This window comes from Nipponia nippon, unplaced genomic scaffold, assembly GCF_047370975.1.
Source record: "Nipponia nippon isolate SJK-2023a ecotype South Korea unplaced genomic scaffold, ASM4737097v1 scaffold_6, whole genome shotgun sequence".
Classification (NCBI taxonomy): Eukaryota; Metazoa; Chordata; class Aves; order Pelecaniformes; family Threskiornithidae; genus Nipponia; species Nipponia nippon.
Window position 1 is genome coordinate 58,632,540 of NW_028262380.1, and position 21,251 is coordinate 58,653,790.

The 21,251-nt window shown below is 39.4% G+C and overlaps 1 protein-coding gene across 2 annotated transcripts in view; it reads left to right on the forward strand.

Annotated features, from left to right (window-relative positions):
- The window catches only part of EGF (epidermal growth factor), a 61,722-nt gene that overhangs the window by 5,733 nt on the left and 34,738 nt on the right, over nt 1-21,251 (forward strand). For both annotated transcript variants that reach the window (XR_015700056.1, XM_009474652.2), the window contains exons 2-8: nt 3,563-3,694; nt 7,210-7,409; nt 8,406-8,587; nt 11,631-11,861; nt 13,482-13,684; nt 18,171-18,296; nt 19,305-19,427. Coding sequence is in view for 1 of the 2 variants with exons in the window: in XM_009474652.2 (XP_009472927.1) it covers nt 3,563-3,694; nt 7,210-7,409; nt 8,406-8,587; nt 11,631-11,861; nt 13,482-13,684; nt 18,171-18,296; nt 19,305-19,427 (1,197 nt within the window). In the remaining variant the exon portion in view is untranslated. The remainder of the gene's footprint in view (nt 1-3,562; nt 3,695-7,209; nt 7,410-8,405; nt 8,588-11,630; nt 11,862-13,481; nt 13,685-18,170; nt 18,297-19,304; nt 19,428-21,251) is intronic.

The window sequence follows — 21,251 nt, forward strand, 5'->3', positions numbered from 1 at the left end:
CCCAGATGAAATTCCATGTTCGACTTTGTTGAAAAGATTATGGTGGTGGCTAGATATAGCGGATTGAATTAATCCCCAGTCCAACTCCACAGGAACCAAATTTGAGTGAGGTTATTTGAGTGTGTGTATCTGCACATGTATATTTTATGTATATAATGTATGTATTTGGGGCCATAATGAAACGCAAGTTCTGGCTCACTGTGGTTTCTCTGTATCCCTGCCAGGCATACTAATGCTTCACCTTCTGCAATCAGAGCATTTCTCAGGACTCTCAATAAAGTAGCATATTTGTATGCAAAGTCATTGAGAGCTGCCAACATCATGATGACATGATTCATCGTTTTTGCTGATTCTCAAGGCATTTTTTGCATAAAGAAGCCTTTGAGAACTGAGCAGAACCTCATTCTTCCTTTCAGGGCTGGCTGTCAGGGCACTGCAGACAGCTTTTGTGTTCACTAAGCCGATTTCTTTCACAGGGTAAAGTTCCCACTGGGGGATGTGGTTGCCAGGACACGTAAAACAGCTACAGCAGGATGCAACTCTGTGCTTTGCTTTGGCACTAAGAGTGCAGGTGAAGGCACTGCTGGTTACACCTGATGGGTGGTTTTATGATCGAGTTCTCCTAAACATTAAGAAACAGCCTTTTTTTGTTGTTGTTTTGGGGTTTTTTTTTGTACTTTAAGCAAAGGAGAGAGCATGTTAAGCATAGGACCCTCTCCCACTGTTAGCGCCATAAAAGCTGAACGTTCACAGCGCTGTGGCGTGTTTTACAATAGCACTGTGTCTGTTGGCGCTTCCTGTTTACTGCTGGAAGGGGCACTCTCCAGTGGCCGAGCCGCCTGTCGCCGCTGCACCCCGGTCTTTTATTGGGTGGTTATTCTTCCACTATAGCCTTTCTTCAGGCTTTCTTCTCCTTTAAGCACCTATATCTGAGAAATAGAAACAGCATGCCAATATAGTCTGATCACCGCTATACGCAGAAGTAAAATTATTTTCCCACTGTCATTCATTTCTCCTGTGTTTATATGTGTTGTGATTTGAATTTTCTTGCCCAGTAACAAGCTAAGAGGTCAACTTTCTGTTCAGTATGAACACAAGTCCTTTTCAGAGTAAGCAGTCTTTTAGATACAATCTGTAGGTCAGGCTTATCTTTCTTATTCTTATTTAATGTGCTCTTTATTGTGATTGAATAATAGTTCTTTCATCAGTGTTTCACATTGCTGAGTCAAATGACCTCTGTCTTTAGCAATCTTACATCTACACTGTTGCCTTTATCACCCATACTTGTGATTTCCTTAGAGAAATAACATCAGGTTTATTGAACAAGCCACTACTTTCACAGAAATATATTGACTAACATGAACTGCGTTATAGCCTTTATCAACAGACTCTTGCACCTGCTTTTGTACTGGTGACTAGATCAGATTAACCATCTGGCTTAGTCAGCCAGTTACTCCATTTGAAAACCAGTGCATCAGGGAGAGATACAAACAGCGTTCATGCCTGCAGACTCCTTCCCGTCTCTGCTAACACTGACAGCAGCCGTGACAATGAGCTGAGGTCACCAAAGCCCTCCCGTATGGGTTAAGAGCCCTTTAGTTTTAGTGACTCCTGGCAATGTTAGCCAGGAGTAGCTAGTTTTAAACCGGCAACCTGGAGCTCTTGGTTTCTATAGCCCATTAACAAACTTCTAAGCCAGTCAAACCTTTCTAGAGGGGATTTGGAGGAGTTACTCCTTTAATGCTGTGGAGAATGGCATGTACATCCCTAGTACGTGTGGGAAAATATGCTCCTGAAAGCTGATTGTTTGAAGAAGATTGTGGGTTAGAATTAGTGTGCTTTGTGGAATTAAGTTGCTGAAAATACTTCTGCTTTACCTTCATAATCTGTTCAACAGAAATCAGTTCATGTGCTCTGATTACGTTTCATACATTGTCAAATTTGTTCATCTGCTATATGGAACATAATGTTGTGGGAAAACTCTGAAAACAATATGGAAACATTCCCTAATCTGTATAGACATGTTATGTGGCTGTAAAGCATTGACATTCTTTTTGAACAACTTTGATACCTAACACAGAAGAAACCCCTAAACACTTCTGCTGCACATTTTTAAAGCAGTTAAAGGAGACAGTTTCCCAGACCCATGGGATATCGGAGATCTGGTTGCTTAGCTATCTCTAGGTTACTGAGAGAGAAAAATTCTTTCAAAGTGCTGGTGTGAGTTGGTTAAATTGCAGTTCCTTGTAGTTATCATGGGGTGCCATTTCTGACCTTCTTTGAACAAGGGGAATCCACACCTAACACTCACAGACCTGAAGCACTGTGATAATTTGCACTTGATTCCCATGATCATCTAAGGTAAGTTATCCAAGGAGAAGCTCTTCTTCCATTGCCCTAAATTCTTGATCGGGAATACAGAAAAAAAAAAAATAAATGTTGTGAGCTATACTTGGAATAACTCAATACATACTTGTAGTTTTGTTTATGAATCGATGTCCTTTAGTGACTTAATCAAACGTGTCTCTAAAATAATTTGTGTTGATTCCTTTTTCCCTGCGTGTGCAAAGTCAGATGATAAAAGCCAGAACAAAAGCCACTGACATCAAATAGATCTTGGGCAGGGAAAAAGCTGCTCCTTAGAGCAACCCTCACGGTGGTTATACAAGAAATATGCCAGGGTATGGTACTGCCAGATGTCAAGCACCTTGGGAGGTTACTATCATCAGATGCATTTGCTTTCAGTAGGAACTGAAGTTTACTTGCATTTTCTGGGACAGTCATCCATGGTACTGCCAAAGGGGTTAATTTCTTTCTCCCTTAGTATAAAACATGCTCCTCAGCGGTGACCTTTTTTTGAAAAGTAAAGTCCTTAATTTAGGACTTAATTAATAGTTACTGCCTCAAGCCCTGATAAAACACTACAAATCATGAAATGTCTTTTATTTCCTAAAGGCTCTAGCCTAATCTACCAGTTAAAAGCCAAGTTTCTGATTAGTTTGCTTGTTGCCTTGGTTTGGGCTTGTTGCTGTCAGAATATAGTGGGGGTTTTAGTGTTTTGTATGTATTTTTGAGAGTTGATTCAAACTAAAATGAGCTCAATGTGGAACTCAGTGCTGTGGCAGTCTGTTTGTTGCTGTGCTGTTTTGCAAAGTTTGTTAATTTGTTGGCAAAATTATTACTGTGGAAGCAGCTGCAGGCAGCATTTGCATAGCAAATGATAATGCAAATCACAGAAATGGAGTACGAGACAAGTCTGTTCCCTGGGTTTGAGCAATCAGAGACCAGAGTGCTCAGACACTAGGGAGAATGCTAATTTCCCTGGACAGTTTTCTGGAAAAAAAAAAAAAAAATCAGTATGCATGTGACAACGGACAAAACAATAATTCTGAAACCAATGCATGAAGCAATACAGCCATCCTCCCCTCCTTTTTTAATGATGGGATATTAAATTTTGTGACCAATTTATTATTAGATAACTATGTTAAGGGTATTCTTTCTCTTTGCTCTTTGCTGCTTTTGCTAGCTGAATTTTCCTGATCTGTTCAAAAACATGTTTCAGATATCGACGAATGCCTTGAAGGTGGTTTGGGAACCTGTGGCCAAACCTGTATCAATGTTCCAGGGTCCTACATCTGCTCCTGTTTGCCCGGCTACACTTTGGATATTGACAAACGATCTTGCTATGTGAATGGTAAGGTCATTTTCTCTTTTGATGACTAAAAAAGAGTTTTAGAGATTTAGTTAGCATTATTTTTTGAAGGGAACCGTGCTCGGCTGGTCTCTACTGGACAGCGACTGGGGTGCTCTGGTTCACTGATTGACAAACTGCCCTACTGCATGGGTAAGTGGCAAGGCCAAAAGTGGGTGCCACAGAAGAGTGATGGTGAACAGTGGAAAGTATGGTGGTAGGAAGATGAATGAACATATGAAAATAAACAAATAAAAGTAAACAATGACTTCCTGTTTAGTAGACAGGACTCTCTCTTTGTGCTCGGAACTGTAAGCTCTCTTATCCCGTCCTTACTACTTCGAGGAAAACATGGCAGTACACAAGATTTTGCTGCCTTTGCCTCTTTCAGCGTGTTGGTGTTGATGTCTTTCCAGTGTCTTTAGATTCTAGGGACAGTGCTGTGAAATCATAAGCAGGAAGCCCTTATTTTTGGTTTGGCCCATTGTTGGTTTCTTAATAAACATGAGTGCTACTGTGAGTTCTTTCTCTTCCTTGCTCTGTCCTGAGCGTATAAATTGATTTTTGAATGTGTAAAATGCATTTAAATTTTATAAGTTTGTAGCCCTTCTAAGAGGAAAATATCCACAGTTATGGCCTTTGAATAACCTTCATTTTGTCCTCAACTGATGCTACCCAGTGAAAAAAATCTAGTTGGATTTTATTGATTGGTTTAACCCTATATTGCATCTAGAATATGAGGTGGGAGTGCTCTGAAGTTCACCTCTCACCTCTCCACCTTGGTTTCCTGAATGTCTGGTTTTGGTTCCTGTCTGGGATATGCTACAGCTCCCTTCTGACCCAGGAGCTCAGGTTTCCTTTTTCTGACAAATGTTTGCCTGGGACTCTTGCTAATGCAGAGATGGGATGTGACAGGGCAGGTTTCTGATCCAAGAAGTAGGAGATGTACTTGAGTTCCTGTGCATGTAGCCTTTGGGACCATGAACATAACCAAAAGTCTTCTGTGCAGCTCCCAAATTGGCACCAATATGATTACTTCAGGCAGCTCCTAGAATCATTGTTACTGACAGCAATATGTGACTTATAAAGACCCAGGCTGGATTTTTTTGTAGTCCTGCCTAAACATCTCTAGCCCCTTAAATAGAATTTTTATTTTTTTTTTAATCAAATATTTTGTAAACTCTTCACTTCTGAACTGAAGAGAAGTGAAACCAAACATGTTACCTCATAGCGATTGATATATGTGCACAGGTAGCTTTCAAAGAACAATCCTACCTTAATATTGGAGGACTTCAACTTTTTTTTTTAACATTATTACTAACATTCATAGCACCAGTAGAAAGCGAGTGATGGTTCAGGAGCTACTGTGATGGATAAGGAACCCTTATGCTAGGTATAAACCCTTCTGTAGGGGCTACACCAAGTGAAATGCCCTCATGTTTTAAAGACAGGAAGCTCTTTGATGCAGGTGTTGTTTACCTGTTCATTAAACCCCTGATAAAATTAAGTCCCAAATCTGACTGGTGCCTCTGCAATCAAAGTTAGATTTGTTCAGTCCCTGTTCCATTTACAGCTCTCATTCATGGGCGCCTGATAGGAAATTCAGAGAGTGGAAAGGACAAAACCAAAGTATATAAATGTTCTTGGTCAACTAATTGGGAAAAATGCAGGCAGTACAGCTGTCAAATTCCTGAGATAAATTAACCTTGCTACACTTCACCGTTCATTTACCATTTACGTAAAGCAAGTCTTCATAGTTTAAATATTCTCACATGGGGTTGCTCAGTGCAAATAGCAGCAGAAAAAGGGAGTCACTAAAATCCTAGAAGCAGCTGTTATAACTGGGTGATAGCTTGAAAACTTGCGATACAAAAAAGTCTGTTAGTGTAGAAACAGAGTGTTGATCATCTTCCTTGTGAACAGAAGAAAATTACATCTTGGGTGCTTGTCAGAACTTTCTGCCTAACTTGCTCTTCACTTGGAGAAATCAAAATTGGTCTCGTTCCTTTGCTGTGAAAGGGGTTGAATCAAACAACATTACAACCATGATGAAGGTAGAGCATCTGGCTAAAATTTGCAGAAGTGATGTCTGTTGAGTTTATATCCTCAGGTTTCATGCTAACAGTAAAGATATTTAGATAAAAGGTTGCAAAACTTGTCAATAAAGGCAGTTTAATTTTCAAAAGTACATGTGCAAGAAAAGTGATGATAGTGCTTCTTTGATGACATGCTGCATTGCAGAAGTCACTCTGTCACTCTGCATTGCAGGAAGATCAATTCAACAAGTGATCAGACAGGCTTGAAAGCTGTCATTCTGTTGGATCTATATCAATAATTGCATTTCAAAGTCACTTGGTTAGAGCATTACTTGTTTGCCAGGATCTGTTGTTTCAGGCAACCATGATATAAATCCCCACCATTACCACCACAACAGGCTTTCTTCTTTGAATGTTGTTTTAGTGGTAAATTAAAGACCAGGCTGTATATCCCCATTTTAATCAGAAAAAAAAAACCAACCCAATGTTTCTTTTTAAAATGAAGACTAAAATGTGACTGGTTTCCTCTGCTACACACTTGATAGACAGCCATGATATTCAAATTGCCTAAATGAAAACCATTGTGGTTTGGAAATGCAGTTAAGTTTCCTTGGGCAATCTTAACCCCGCCCTATGGTGATACCCTACAAATAACAAAGAGGACTTGATAAAACTGGGTTAGTGTAATCTGCAGCCCCAACTGTTCTGTCCTACTAATTGTACTTCCATACTTATGACCTGGTTTTAAGGCTGCATTAATGCTATTTGGACCATCCTATTTGCTCATCACTTTCAACCGTAATAGGATTTCTAGAGTTTGGGGCATAATTGGAATGCCTTTCATTTTAACATATTTTATATTAAGTTACTGATACACTCTTATCCTTTACTCAGCATGAATACAGTTTTTGCCTGGGAGGACTTGTTGCTGTTGAGCTGTGGGATTTTTAAGTACAGGTCTTTTGGTTTCCTTCAGCCCTCTGCATCACAAGAAACCTCCACATTCTCTAGCTTCTTCCTTTGCCCTGTCTTGGGATCTTCAGTTCCCCTGTTTGGATTGTTAAAGTGAGACTCCAGACCACCTCTCTGTGATAAATTCTTGCTATAGCACAACAGTTGGAAGGGGTCTTCAACTTGGAGATGCATCCATGGCATAATTCTTCCAACCTCTGTTGGCATGCATGCAATGGTTCTGAACTCTGACTAGGCTGTAGGATTTGGGATTAGTGGTAACAACCACCGCAATCTCAGTTTCATGACTCAGGTTTTTGACCTAACTTTCAGCATTAAATGTGAAAGTACCATTACATTTATATCTTACTGGGTTTCTGTGGTATGCCTGGAAAGGTATCATTAAAATATGAGAGAGATAGTTAGGTCCTGAACTGTCTCTTTGGCTAGTATAATACCGATGAGAACTTAATGCAGCAAAAATGCAATGCTTATCTATTAATTGGTCTCTTTTTGTTTTCTCCACACCAGACCCTGCACCATTCCTACTTTTTAGCCATGGAAATGCCATCTTTAGAATTGACACTGAAGGGACCAATCACGAAAGATTGGTAGCTGATACTGGTCAGTCAACGCTTCTGGATTTTCATTATGCAGAAGAAAAAGTGTATTGGGTAGACTCTGAAAGGCGACTACTTCAAAGAATTCACCTGAATGGCACAAAACGAGAGGTGAAGTAATCAGTTCTCTGAAATTCTCCAAGTTAACGGGCATAAAACCCTCCATGGAAACCACCTGCTCTTTAGATACAATTCTGCCTTTCCTGTTCATTGATTAGCACTTCAGACTTATTAAATAGTTTTTGCTGTCATAATAGTTATTGTCCTGAGTCTAGGCTGTTTTACTGGTATTCACAGTACATTTAGTATTTTCTGTGGATCAAGTGAAGGTGAGTTAAAAATGAAGGAAAGGATATTCAGACAAACTAAAGCTTTGAAGACAATAATGTTTCTGTCAGTTTTAAATTAATCTCTGGCATTATGGAAGTTTGTCTTCCAGATTACTGTAACTCAAACTGGCACAAATGGTATGAGAAGAATGTGCTTGAATTCCTACTCATTTTTTCTCAAACCTTTTATTGGTTTCTATGGTTGCACAAATGCTTCTTTTAGCACTTCATCCTTTGTTCAGAAAAAGCTGTGCAGTTCATTGCATCTGGCTGATTAAGAAGGGCAGACAGGCTGTTGTGGCTGAACTTTAATGCTGTGAGAGCCTTCTTTTGTTTGAGAGAGATTGCCAGTGTTCCTGTACCCGTGTGGAGTCTTCACTGATGTATTTTACACTGATTTTTAAGGATCAGGGTCCAGCAACATTGTGTTAGGAAGTCTTCCATCTGTAACAGCACAGATCGGGGTGCTTCATAGTGTGCCAAATGCGAGAAGTTGTAGCTAAAAGATTAATCCAGTGTATTTCTCATGAAGAACAGTTTCCCCTTTTGCAGGGGATCACTCAGTTCAGAAGGGGTTTGTGTAACTACAAATATCAAACAAAAGTGATTAAAGAATAAGAAAGAGAAATATCTACAGGTCTGAGAGAAAGTGAAGCAGGCGAATAAATGAAATGGGAAACTTCAGTCTGGCACTGAAGTTTCAATTCCCTATATTGAAAGTCAAGTTTAGGGTAATCATTAAGATGCTTCTTGTTGTCAACGTTTTTTTTGGTTGCAGAGACTATGTTACATAGAAAAAGGCATTTCAGGATTTGCTATTGACTGGATAAATCAAGACATTCTCTGGGCCAATAGACAGAAAGCAACCATAGAAGCAACAGACATGAATGGGAAGAAACGCCGAGTTCTTTTAAGAGCTGCTGGTCGTCCCACAAGCATTACCATTGATGCTGAGCAAAGGTAATTTTAACTAGGTTAGTAATTTCATTGAAATGGACTCAAAATATGCAAAGTACTATGATTGTGGTTTATAGGCTGCTGGGCTAGTCTGTGCACAGTGTACTATCTATAGTCCAATACCTCCTTGAACTTTGACAAAAGAGGATAAAAGATTAATAAGCATATAAGAGATAAATAGAGAAGTGCGTGAGAAAAACCCACCAAAGGCTAATGCAGAATCTATACCTCTTGGTCATCAGGGAAAATCTTGCAAGTGAGGAAAGCTGAGGGAAAAGAGGCATTGCTGGTCCTTTCTCAAAGACAGCAAAGTTTCAGGGCAGCAGAAAGCAGGATTGGAGCAGCAAGGGGAATGATTCCTGCAAATGCTGGGACTCTCTTGTTCTCCAGACCTGGCATGCTTAGAATATAAATTGGTATGTTTTCTGAAAAAAAGGTCTAAACTTACAGTTTTGCTCCTGTTTCCCTTGTCTCTTTGTCAGTTGCTCTGAATATTGCTTTTGAATCTCCTGTTGCTACTTTGTGTCACTAGTAATTTGGCCTTCATAAAGGTGCTTCTTTCAGCTTCAAGCCATTTACACTGACAACCATGCTCACGTAAGAGATTTGGCCTCCTCAAGAGTTATCAATATGAATTGTCACAGTGGTCTCTCCATCCTAATTTCTCTTTACACATAAACCTCTTCCATTAAAGTTGCAAAAATAAAAGCTTGAGGAGACTTTGAGATGCTTCTGTTTCGTACAGCAAAAGCATGTTTTTGTTGCCACTTTTGATTTGCAGTAAAGTTGCTCAGCAGTGTGTGAAACTATTCTAATATTACGGCTTATATGTCCTTTCCTAGGACATTTATACATAAACCAATTTTCTGATGCTAGTAGCATTATTAGTATTCTTTGGAGTCTTGTCATTTGGGTAGGATTTAAAGGCCTGAACATCAGCCTATATATTTTTTTTTCTGATGTGCTTTTGAATGCAGTATTTACCAATCTTGGAAATATTCACAAGTCCTCAAACCCACTGTCAAATGCCATCAAAACATGTGTTACAAATGGCATTATAGGGATATATTTGCTGAACTTATGTGAAAGTTTGGGGAGACTCAAGTGCGTATATTCACCTAGGTGTGATTTACCATGCATAAAAGCTGTACTCATGTGCTTACAGGGAAGCCAATAAGCCAGTAAGAAACTGTAAAGAAAGTAGACTCCAAGAAGTCTAACATCATTTTTATGCCCTATGGCAATTCACTTGTACGAAAACTCTGAGGGGTCTATTTTTAACGGGAAGTGAATTAAAACCCCCAGCATGTTTACGTGTGCAGGCATAAACATGAGCTAAATCTGATATTAACAATGTCTTTCTCCAAATATGTGCAACTGTTAAGTAACAAAGGTCAATGTGATACCCTAATAATAGAGTTTTTCTCAAAAGAGATTAGCAGTGGAAGGATTATTTTAGTAGTAATAATATAACTATTGCTGTAAGATTGATTTAATTTTTTTATGGTGTTCAGAAATGCTGAAAAATATAGATTAAGACTAAAGAAAAATAGAGGGCAAATACAGTAAAGGCTGGCAATTACTCAAGCTGGTTTCTAATCTTAATTTTTATTCTGTCTTGCAGTTTGTTCATATCATATCCTGTTCATACACTGATTTGCAAAAGTTGTGCATGGAGACTATAATCACCTTTGTTTCTTAGTTTCCTTATGTGTAAAAAGTGGATCCTAGCATTCGTCCAAACTTCCAGAGTATTGATGTTTCTTAAATAACAGGCGCAATAGAAATGCAAGTAGATATTAATAAAGTGTTTAAAAATGGCAGCATAAAATTGGGCTATCCTTCTGGAAACATGTTTTCACCTATACGTTAATAACCTATGATAACTGTAGACTATGTAACAGCGAGGAAAATCTGTGAGGCAGGGACTGATTCTTCCTAGTGGTTTAGTATAGTCCCTTGCCAGTGAGATCTAATCCATTTTGGGGGCTTTAACAAATGGTTAACATAAACAGTAAAGCTGGCTTTATGCTACATTGTTTTGAACATATACATTCTGCAATTTTATGAAGATAAGGCAAAATGATGATGCTTCTTGGAATTTTTGTGCATAAGAAACACAAGCAAAGAATCTAAACCCAAACATTAAAAAATAAAATATACATGGATGAGGGATAACTTGCTATTTTGGAAGAACTGTTGTTAATCTTAGTCACATCAGTAAATCTGGGTTCTGATCCATGAATAACTTGACATATAAGTAGCTCCAGTGCATAACTGGTTTGAGTATTGGAGCTGTAATTTGACTGTGTCTTAATTTAATGACAGCATAGTCTGGCTGCTATAACCAGCAGGAAGGTAGAAAGAAATGAGAACAATAATAGAAATGGTATTTTTAAATTAAGCACTTAAGTGATGTGTTCAACTAGAGTTTCTGGAGACAGATGCCTCCCCAGAGGCAGAGGGCAATGCGGATCTGCCTCAAAGATGTGCCTTTCCCCAATTTGCAGGAGTTCCCTGCAGATTTGAGAGGTTATTCCAGTTTCCTTCTCTGACTGCATGGCTGAACAAAGGAGAGAGACCGACAATAGTGCCTCGTGGTTAAGCTGGGCTGATTCCTGCTTGACCTACATGAGAGAAATTTCTAGTATCTCATTGCTTCCTGAACAGAGTCATACAGTCTCTGATAGAAACGTATTTACTAAAATAAGAAAACAACTGTAACAAAACTTTAGTGGTAATATTGTTTCTGTTAAGCAGACAACGCTTTGTTGTCAAAAATTATTTCCATTCTCTATAGAACTAAGTTCAGGTGAGATGTCTGCGGGGCTTTCCTGAAATAGGTGAGTATGTATTAAGGAATTCCCTTGCTTTAGTATTAGGTTTGGTTCTGAAAGCGCTGTGGTAAGACTGAAAAATTCTGTATACAGGAGCAACTAAACAAGGAGTGTGTAGCAGTGATGCGATCTTGCAAATGTGGGGTTTGTGGTTTTGGGGGGTTGGTTTGTTTGTTTGTTTTTCCAAAACATGCCTCTCTTGCCTGCAGGCTATTATTTTGGTCTTCAGATGGTACAGTTTCCAGCATACACCGGGTGTCCCTCAGTGGAAGTGATGTGAGAAATGTTTTAAGAACCACAGAAAAAATAAAGGCCATCTCACTAGATTTGGTTGACACAAGGCTCTACTGGATCCAGCATGACCACGGGAAAGAGATTTCACATATTGGATCATGCAACTATGATGGCAGAGCTGTTCATTTGCTCAAAAATTCTGTCCGGTGAGTTTTCCTGAGCTTGTCAGAAATAACACACTCATTTCCTGGGGATGCAGTTAAGCGCTCTTCCTCAGTCTCCCTTTTATTCTGTCGGTCCATAACACACTAAGGAGTATAAAGTGTAATGCAAATGGTCTGTAACTAAATTTAAAACTACTGATAGGAAAATGGAAAAAAATCACCTTTGTAAGGATAATACTGCCACTCAGTACTTTCCGTCTTCCAAGCTTTTAGCAAATGATAACTACTTAATCCTCAGAAATCCTCTCTGAGTGTTTATGAGTGGCCTTTTTCTGCAGATAGAGAAGTCAAAACCAAAGAGATTAAATGATTTGTCCAAGGTCACAGTGGGTGAGCTCAGGTGTCTGAGCTGTGCTCAAGAGACTGAGCTAGATCAGGTCTTTTCTATCCTCCTCTAAGCCTGTTGTCCTCCTCAGCTGCCGGGCGGGGAGGCTCGTATAACCCCCTGTGGTCAGGCACTCCAGCAAGCATCAGCAGATGTGGTGAGGACTGTCCTATGCAAGAGACTTGTTCCCCTCTGCTCCCCAGTGCCAGGACTAAGCATGGCTGAGGGGGCTGTTGGACCCATGTGCTTCTGGGTGCCTTTAATATGTGGCCTTCATCCTTTGCAGTGGTACACATGCTCCATGGTGGGCATGTTTTCAGTGAGGTACTCAGGAAAAGGTTACCGTATATCACTGCAGTTTCTGCCAGTATGACTGAATCAGCATATGCGTAATAGGGATTGCCAACTGCAAAATGAGAAAAAAACATGGTTTCACTGGCCTGCTGATTTAAATATGCAGCACACCATTTGCATATGATGAACACAAAGATGGTTTCTCCCTACATTGCCAGCTGTCACATTGGATTTTTCCTTACCCTTTTCCACTTTCTCCCTTGAGTCGGCTGGTGTTCACTAGGGCATCAACACTTTCTCTTCGAGCCTGGATGATACGGGTTCTACTTTTTCCACTGGAATTTGTGCTGGAAAGTGGAGGCCAAAAATCTCTCTCTCAGTATTTTTTCTGTTTTTCCTCTTATTTAAAATTGGGCCTTTTTGTTGTTCCTGCTGGCTGCTATAATTGACCAGCAAATGGAAACCAAATTCCTGTGACAGGGGAAGCAACAAGACGGATTTTACAAACACCCTACTCCTACCCCTCCATCTCCACCCTGATTTCCTGGGACAGTCAGAAGCATCAGAGCAGGCACTGGAAATTGGGAAATGGGGGAGCTTATCTGGCCTACATCCTTCAACAAAGCAAGTGTTCCTTTTAATTGCTAGGTTCACCAGAAGCAGGGTGATACCTAGGCTTTCTCTGTCAATTGAGTCAGTCCTGAACAACAGCTCATATAACCTGTGAGAAATGCAGATTATCCATTTTGTATCTATTTCTTGCAAATCTGCGGGATTCTGGGTGCTGGATTTTTTTGGTCATGTCTCTGACACCTCATCTGATTCTCATATATATATAAGATTATATAAGATATATATAAGAATACAAAGAAAGGTTATTTACAGTGAATGTGACTGAACTAGATGCTCAGAAAATGTATAAGTGAATACATATACAGGGATCAGGTAATGTGCCACTTTGTGTTTTCTTCTCGTTGTGGTAGACATCAATTGCTTGGTATGTCTCTCTTTGCTGAGCACCTGTACTATTCAGAGTTGAAATCTGGTATGATATGGAGAGCCAACAAGTATACTGGAAAAGTTGTAGTCACAATTAGCCTGAAGCCATCATTTTTTCCACCGGTGGAGATAAAAGTGGTGCATCCCTTTAGACAGCCAGGTGCAAGAACAGATTCTCAGGATTTCGGTAAGTAAACTGTAATGATACAGTTGTACGTGTAAGAATAATAATGTCATACACTCTGATTTTTCACAGTGATAATTTTCTTCAGCAAAATTCCAGGCCTCAGTGAAGTCAAGGAAAAAGCTTCCTTTGACTTCAGGGATCCACAATTCCACTTGGTGTGTGTAACTCCAGCTGGAGTATCAGGCTGGAAGTGTGCTGAGCATGAACTGCTCCTTTCATTAATCTGAATAAATATACAGATAAATGTGATTTTCTCCTTCTTTTCCCTTTGTCTACACAAAGATGTTTTTATACTTTCCTGCTAAATGCACAAAGCATACAGCTTTTTAACCCTCTGTGTAGATTATCTTCATCAAATGTCTGCTTCCTTCTGGAAGTTTTATTCTAATGTGCATCTAAACACCTCTGATTATTATGGCACTGAAGGATTTTAAGTGCATAGTATGTCCTACAAGTGATACTGTGGATGGATTAAGAGTCAGCCTGTTTTAGACAGACTTGAAGCTGCCATAATAACTATGAAATAAGAGCCTTGGGTCTCTTTAATTTATATCAGTTGCAGTCTACAGTATGAGGTGGTCATGTCACTGCCTTTCACTGTGGATCAGAAAATGAAGGTAGTTGACTATGGATAGCTCACTCTCCTTGAGGATTCCTGCTGAGGCAGTAGGAAGCGGGGGGGTGTCCAGGGGAAATAATGTCTTGTTCTCTGATCTCTGGAAAGCAGACATAGAGTATTCTTGCTTTAATGGAATAGCGTTTTTCACCAGTTTTGCTTGGATACAAACAACTGAGCAAACAGCAGAGGCATTTGTGTGTCAAGCAATGGTTGCAGAACTCGCAAGGGAAGATGGCCATGGGTTCCCGGAGGTATAGGTGGTATAAAGTCATGAGGAGAAAGTAGTGTTTGTTTGTATAAGCAAAAAATGAAACTGTAAATATCTCTCTTGAACCATTTCTAAATATCTACTATAAAATAGGCTTTGTCTTTCTTCATGCCAGCCAACTGCTTTATACAGTACCATGCTGTCTCTCCTTCCTGAAGCGTGGTCTGAGTGGGAAAATCAAAATCTTCCAGGGAACTTTCTCCTTCAAATGCTTTGTTTGCAGTGCAAAGAACTGTTGAGATGCAGAAGAAAAAGTGTTCCTGGAAATCAAGCTTATACTTATAAACACAGGGAGCCTCCATTCAGAGACAGTACCTGTTCCATGCTTCCTTCGAGGAAAATGGTCATCCTGGCAAATGGAAGCACTTTTTTCAACTGGTACGCTTGGTGCTCTCATATAGGGTAACTAGGGAAGGATACGTTTGTGGTGCAGATAGTGGCATGTCCACACATCTCAGGGTTGTTACAATGAGATTTGGAAGGTCTCATGAGGCCTCCTTTGGTGTCTGTCACCATGTCTGCATACGCATGAAGATGGAGAAGAAGAAACAATGACCAAGAAAGGCAGTTGGTGATAGCGGCCTCTTGAACCTCAGGGGTCGCTTTCCAGTGTTTCTCTTTCCACTGGAAAGAGGATTTCCTCACCTGTATTAATAAATAAACTACTAGTGTTTTTAAATGCCTTGCAGTATATACCCCTCTATTTCCAACATGTTTAGTAAATTTTTTATATGACAGTAAGTGTTGTCAGAAGTAGGCTTTTTTTTTTTTTATTCCAAATACCTTGCAAAAATGTCTGGGAAGTGATGGAGTAGAAAGAAGCTTAACAGGCTGAATCCAGATGAACCTTTTGGGCTTTGCATGTGCGTTGCTTGGCTTATCCAGTGCAAGAACTGGGATGAAAGGAGGACTAATGAGCCTGGAGTACAAATGAGATTTATAGCTGATCTTACAACAGAGAAACCTGGAGATAAAAGCATGCCTAGACTAATTGGATGCTCTGTACAAGCTAAGAAAGTGTACGTTGCAACGTAGTGTCAGCTGTGAATTATCGGGCCTTCTTTAAAGCAGATAGCAAGTGAGTTCCTTCAGATGAAAAGAGAACTGATGAGAAGTGCTCAACTGACATGATTTGATTTTTTACTGGAATCTGGATTATTTACTTCACTACTTAAATTCCTCATGTCCCCTCTTCCCCTTCTCTTTCAAAAGACTTTCTGGGGTTGGTCAGGGCCAATAAGTATAGAGAAGAGCATTAATTCAGCTACAGGTTTGCTATAACCCCACACAACAACTTTAGTACAGCAGTATCTGGAAGATGGACTCTAATTTACCTCAACTCTCTTTGACAGCTAATCCTAGATTTGATGACAGTATGTGTATTTATATATGCCTGGTGGAATGTTCTTCACACTTCTATTAATGGCTCATAAAATATCTTAATTACCTTAAAGTCTCAAAGACTGCCTCTGGAATTTTTTTAAAGTATTTTCTCTGACAGATTAATGATATTCAGCACACTCGGGATATTTTTTTGGAGGAATTATATTGTGTTTCTTTCCAGTGTAAGATACCAGCATCAGGCTATTATCTGAGAACATCCATTTCCATATAAGAAAGGTGATGGGAGGGGGAAAAAAAACGCCAAACCCTAACAAACTAGAAAGTAGGGTTCATAGTGGTTGTTCTCCCAGGAAAGACTACCTTAAAAACTTTGTGATTCATAATTTAGTCACCATTCACTTTAAGTTTTGAATTTTTTTTTTTTTTTTTTACATATTGATTTGGCAATATCGAGTTCAAATAATTATGCAGTTAAAAAAGAGTATCTTCTTGAGATTGCCCAGATGGCAGAATTATTGCTTCTGTTATTTCTTCTGTAATTCCTGGGCATCTTAGGTCTCATTAGACCAATAATGGTACAAGCAAGGGGCAAAATAACAGCAAAAGTGATAATCATAAGATGCTGCCTTGAATGCTGTCTTGTTTCTGTTTTGTATTGTTTTGTGATAGCATGTACTTGCACTTCTGTCATTCTAATCAGTTTTGAAGATTAGACACCCCACTACTGTATGTTCCTGATTCAGTTGCAGCAGGGACAAAGATTAAGGCTCCAATTCAAAACTAATTCTACAAAAAGAGAGGCTCAGCTAAAACTGTGTAAAATTCAGGTCTCTCAAAAGTTAACATGCTTAATAACATAGATGATATCCATCTAGTCATCCAGTCATCATTTTTCATTTAGTGATGCAACTTTTGTTAGAGAAGAATTAATCAGTTTGATGCAAATAAATGCAATGTTGAAGATTGCAGCCAAGCTGACGTCTCTGTCTGGGAAATTATTTCAGTCTTTTATAGAAGTGATTTGTCATTCCACCAAATGGCCAGCATTTTCTCTGTTGTGGCTAGCAGAAGACTAAATGTCGAACTTAAATATTATGCTGCTTTCCATCTCTTGGAATTTAGAAGGTGAATTAGAAATAGCACAAGAAAATTGTTCACATACAAATTACTTGGCCTGTATGAGCCCATGAATGTTACGCAGACAGCACAGGGCAAAGACAGTGTTGTGTGTGGGTGGCTGCATACCCATATTCAGTAGCAGCAGTTCAGCTATTCTTAGCTTGGGAAAGGGGCAAGCAACCCCAGAAGAAGATTAGGAAGATTAAAACAAAAATAATAGTTTCGGAGACAAAAATAAAACCATGAGTGTTGCATACCTGTGAAAGCACCAGCTCTACAAGATAGCTGAGCATAGACACAAGACTCTGCAAATCTTTCCCATGAAACAAGATACTTGAATACCTGTTTGCCTTTTTCTGTGAAGCCGGAGAAGTAGGAAGGCTTCTGAGGATCATTTGGGTACTTTTTTCTGCTTCCTTTGAAGGAACATTGAGCATATCTTGTTGGACATCAGAAACATTCCAAGTTTTGAATCTGATTTGCAATGCTTGTATTTCTCATAGTCAGAAACCAGGATCCACTCCAGTATAAAGATTCTCTAGACTTTTTGTCCAAATGAAACATATGGTCATTATGATCTGTCCAGCTGGTTTTTTTTGTTAAATGATGTGAGACTTGAGCAGTGCTTTGTGCTAATAGTTTCCAGTCTTTGGATGCTCTCTCTCTTTTAAAAATCTATCTTCTCTCTCTTTTTGTGTGTGTGCTCTCTCTCTGTCGCTCTCTTCTTTCTGAGTGTTTTACAGAGCCTGGTATAATACTGCGCAGGACTGGCAGCATATGAAGCCTGCTACATAGGCTTTTCCCTCTCTTAGTCACTATAGGTATGCACCCAAACCAAACCATCCGCTACTTCAGGCTCTCTAGATCTGCTTGTGCTGACACAGAGCTAGAAATGATAGTTCGCACAGATGTACTCTTAGTCTTCTGAGTACTTTCATTTTTATAGCGACTCTTTGGCCTGATTTTACCAATAGAAAAATAATAGCAGTTATTTTCTATTAATAAGAAGTTCCTTGGGTTGAGCAAGTAGCTGTTTGAGAAGACACATCACTGAGCATTTTTGCTTGAAGTAGTTTCTCCTTGAAGATTGATACGGTAAGAACTCCATTGCATTTACACTATATTTGTTCTTCCAGAAAAAGGAACCTGTGATTTTAACAAAGAAAAGTGCAGAAGAAGAATCTGCAGGCCAGACTCAAGGACTCATCGGTGTAAATGTTCTAGTGGCTTTATTTTAAGTCGAAATAAACAGTTTTGTGAAGGTAATACATGAATCTTCCATCAGCTTTTTTCCATCAGATGATAAAATTCTTCTGTTCTTTTACTTCACTCATATCTTGACTATGAAAAAACACTCTGAGGTCTTAAAAATTCCAGTTGTGCCAGTTCAGTTTTGTCTCCTTTCAGGTTCTGAAATAGTCTAAAAAGAGACCTATGAAAATCTCACAAATGTTATTCTTGCGAGAAATTTTGGTCTTAGCCTGAGTAGTTAAAGGAGCTTCAGATAAGTAGACATGCTTATGGGTGCTTGTTTAATTTTTAAATAAAAATTAAAACAGATATATCACCAAAGGTGAAACATTGAAAAATCCTGCAACAAGATGGCTGTCTTAAGTCCCACTTTCAAAAGAGATACAAATCGTTAACATGCTTCTAAATGTTTTTATCTGGATTGTTTTAATAAAAATCTAACATTATTATTAATAATACTTAATATATCACTTTTAGAAGCATCTTTTTCACTACATGACTAGATTTGAGAAGACAAAGTCATCAAAATTCCTAGCTTACAGGATTTACAGACCTGCCTGAGCAGCAGCCATCCAGTTCTCAGGAAATTCACCAGGACTGCTTTCTGAATTTCAGCTTCTAAACCACCTCTGTGTTTTGAGAATTTTGCTTAAGTCGTGTTGGAGCCAGCTTTTTTAAAAGAAGTTTTGTCTGAAGAAAGCGTCTAATGTAAATTTTTTGGGTGCGCACAGAATTTAACTGGTACTGGAATCTGTATGGCAAGGCATACTTTTGAAAGTCGTCTGGGCACCTATGCTGGACACATGCAGCCTGAGCAGGTTTTGCTAGAAGGTTTTTAAAGCTTGTTTGAATAGGGTCTGCGAACTTGCTTTTTTATCATTTATTAGGACCAAGATGTTTTTGTAAAATGAATGGGAAAAAGAGGTACTTCTTGAAGACTGTTAGTTTGTTTCATTAATTTAATTCCCTGACACAGGTTCATGACGTTATTCTGACACAGCAAGTGCTTCTTTTGGCAGATATTAATGAATGTGGCTTCTGGAATCATGGCTGTACTTTGGGCTGTGTGAACGTCCCTGGTTCCTATTACTGCACCTGCCCGAGAGGTTTTGGTCTGCTGCCTGATAGGAAAACATGTCATGGTAAGTAGCAGTAATACATAAACACCTCCAGTATGATACTGGAGAGTCCTCGTTTAACACAGGAACTGCTGCAAGTTTTGTGTGTTGAATTGCTTGCTTCCAATCCCTTATTATGTAAGTAGGATCAGTCTCTAGAGAGAGACCTCTTTGCTCAGATTAGGCTCTGTGGCACATTCCAGGTGGATAAGCAGTTATAGCTTTTTAAATGTGGTCTCTGAATTTGGCTCACTCTGCCTAACCTGCGTAACAATTTGCACAGTCTCTGAATGAGCAGCTTACAGCATTATCTTTTTTCTTTTCAGATCAGGGTTGATAGCATTGCTAATGTGCATGAAATTAATGAAATTAAATGCGTGTGCATCTGTTTACAATGAATAAGACACACAGAAGTACTCATAAAGTTGTTCATTCTGGGGGACCGCTGGACTTCTGTTTATTTTTTTTTCTTTTATCAATTAAATTGTGTATAAGAAGTATGCCTGACAGATCTATATAACTTAGGTACGTAAACCAGGAAGCTCTGTAAAGCTGAATAAATGTGAATAAACTAAATGAAGAAAACACAGAGAATTGGAGGGGAAAACCAAAGATCTGTCTGTCAGTAAGCTTCAAGGACTATATTTTAGTCATAGTAAGAGTCAGAGGTGAAGGTTTTTGTTGTCCCTTTGTGCAGCATTGTGTATGTTAGCCTACAAATGAATTAAGCCTTTCCAAAGTAAGTCTAGAACATAAAATGTGAAATGCATCCAAGTTTTGAGGTCTTGGGATATTCGCAGCCACTTTTCTATTTCATAATGAAGTGAAACTTAGGGATAAGCAAAGGTTCCTTCTTCCTTGTTTCCATGGAAGTAAAACATTGGTATATGCCCCAAGTAGAAGTGCCAATGCACACCAATGAGTTCAGTCTGGATCACGGCAGGATCAGGACCTAGGGTATATTAAATATAACTGCTAGAGAGTAACAGAGTCTAACAGACTCTAGCATTCAGTCTGTCCATTTTAGACCTCCAAGAGTCACTTTCCCTCTCTGTTAAGAGGGAGCCAGGAGTAGGATTCAGTGACCCAAATGTGGGGGTCCAGGGTGTGTGTGACAGCTGCAGAAGGCAGCCAGATGTGACAGACGACCTATGGGAGTCCTGCAGCCAGAGGCTATTGGGAGGTGGGATATCCTTTTGTGTGCAAAACAACACTTAGACACTGTGTAACTCAGTCCTACTCTGGATGACTAGCTTGAACTATATGCCTACATTTTGAGTGACTCAAATTAGATAGAAAATGATGTTTTTCTAACACAGGCTAGGGATGCAGCATGGACAGTATAACTCCTTAACTACTGCAGCACAAGGCAGATATGTCACCATCTATGCAACTTGAGAGAGAGAGAGATGCAAGGTGAGAAGTCCACATGCTGATGAGACCCTTTGATGCTTTGTCCTCCAAGTCCTGTATGAAGCTCTTAATCTAAAGCCACCCACAAGCTCTAGTCAGAAAGAAACACAAGATCAGTTTCTTGACCCTCTTCACTGTGCTTAAGGGGTTAGAACAATCCAGTCCAGAGCACAGTTGCCCTGGAGAAGCAATATTTGCAACAGCTATGCTCCATTTAAGCCAGTGTGTGCAGCTGATTCAAAGAAGCAGCTGTGGGAAACTTGCATTAGTTCCAGTCTTCCAGTGGGTGTTGCCGTACCACACTAGAATTGGCATAAAGAGATGCAGCACTGCAATACAGAAGGTGGAAGGAGAATATCCTGTGAAATTGCATTAAAGAAATACTCAAAAAAATATTTGCACTCCAACAATCATAATGGAAAGTAAAGGAAAGCT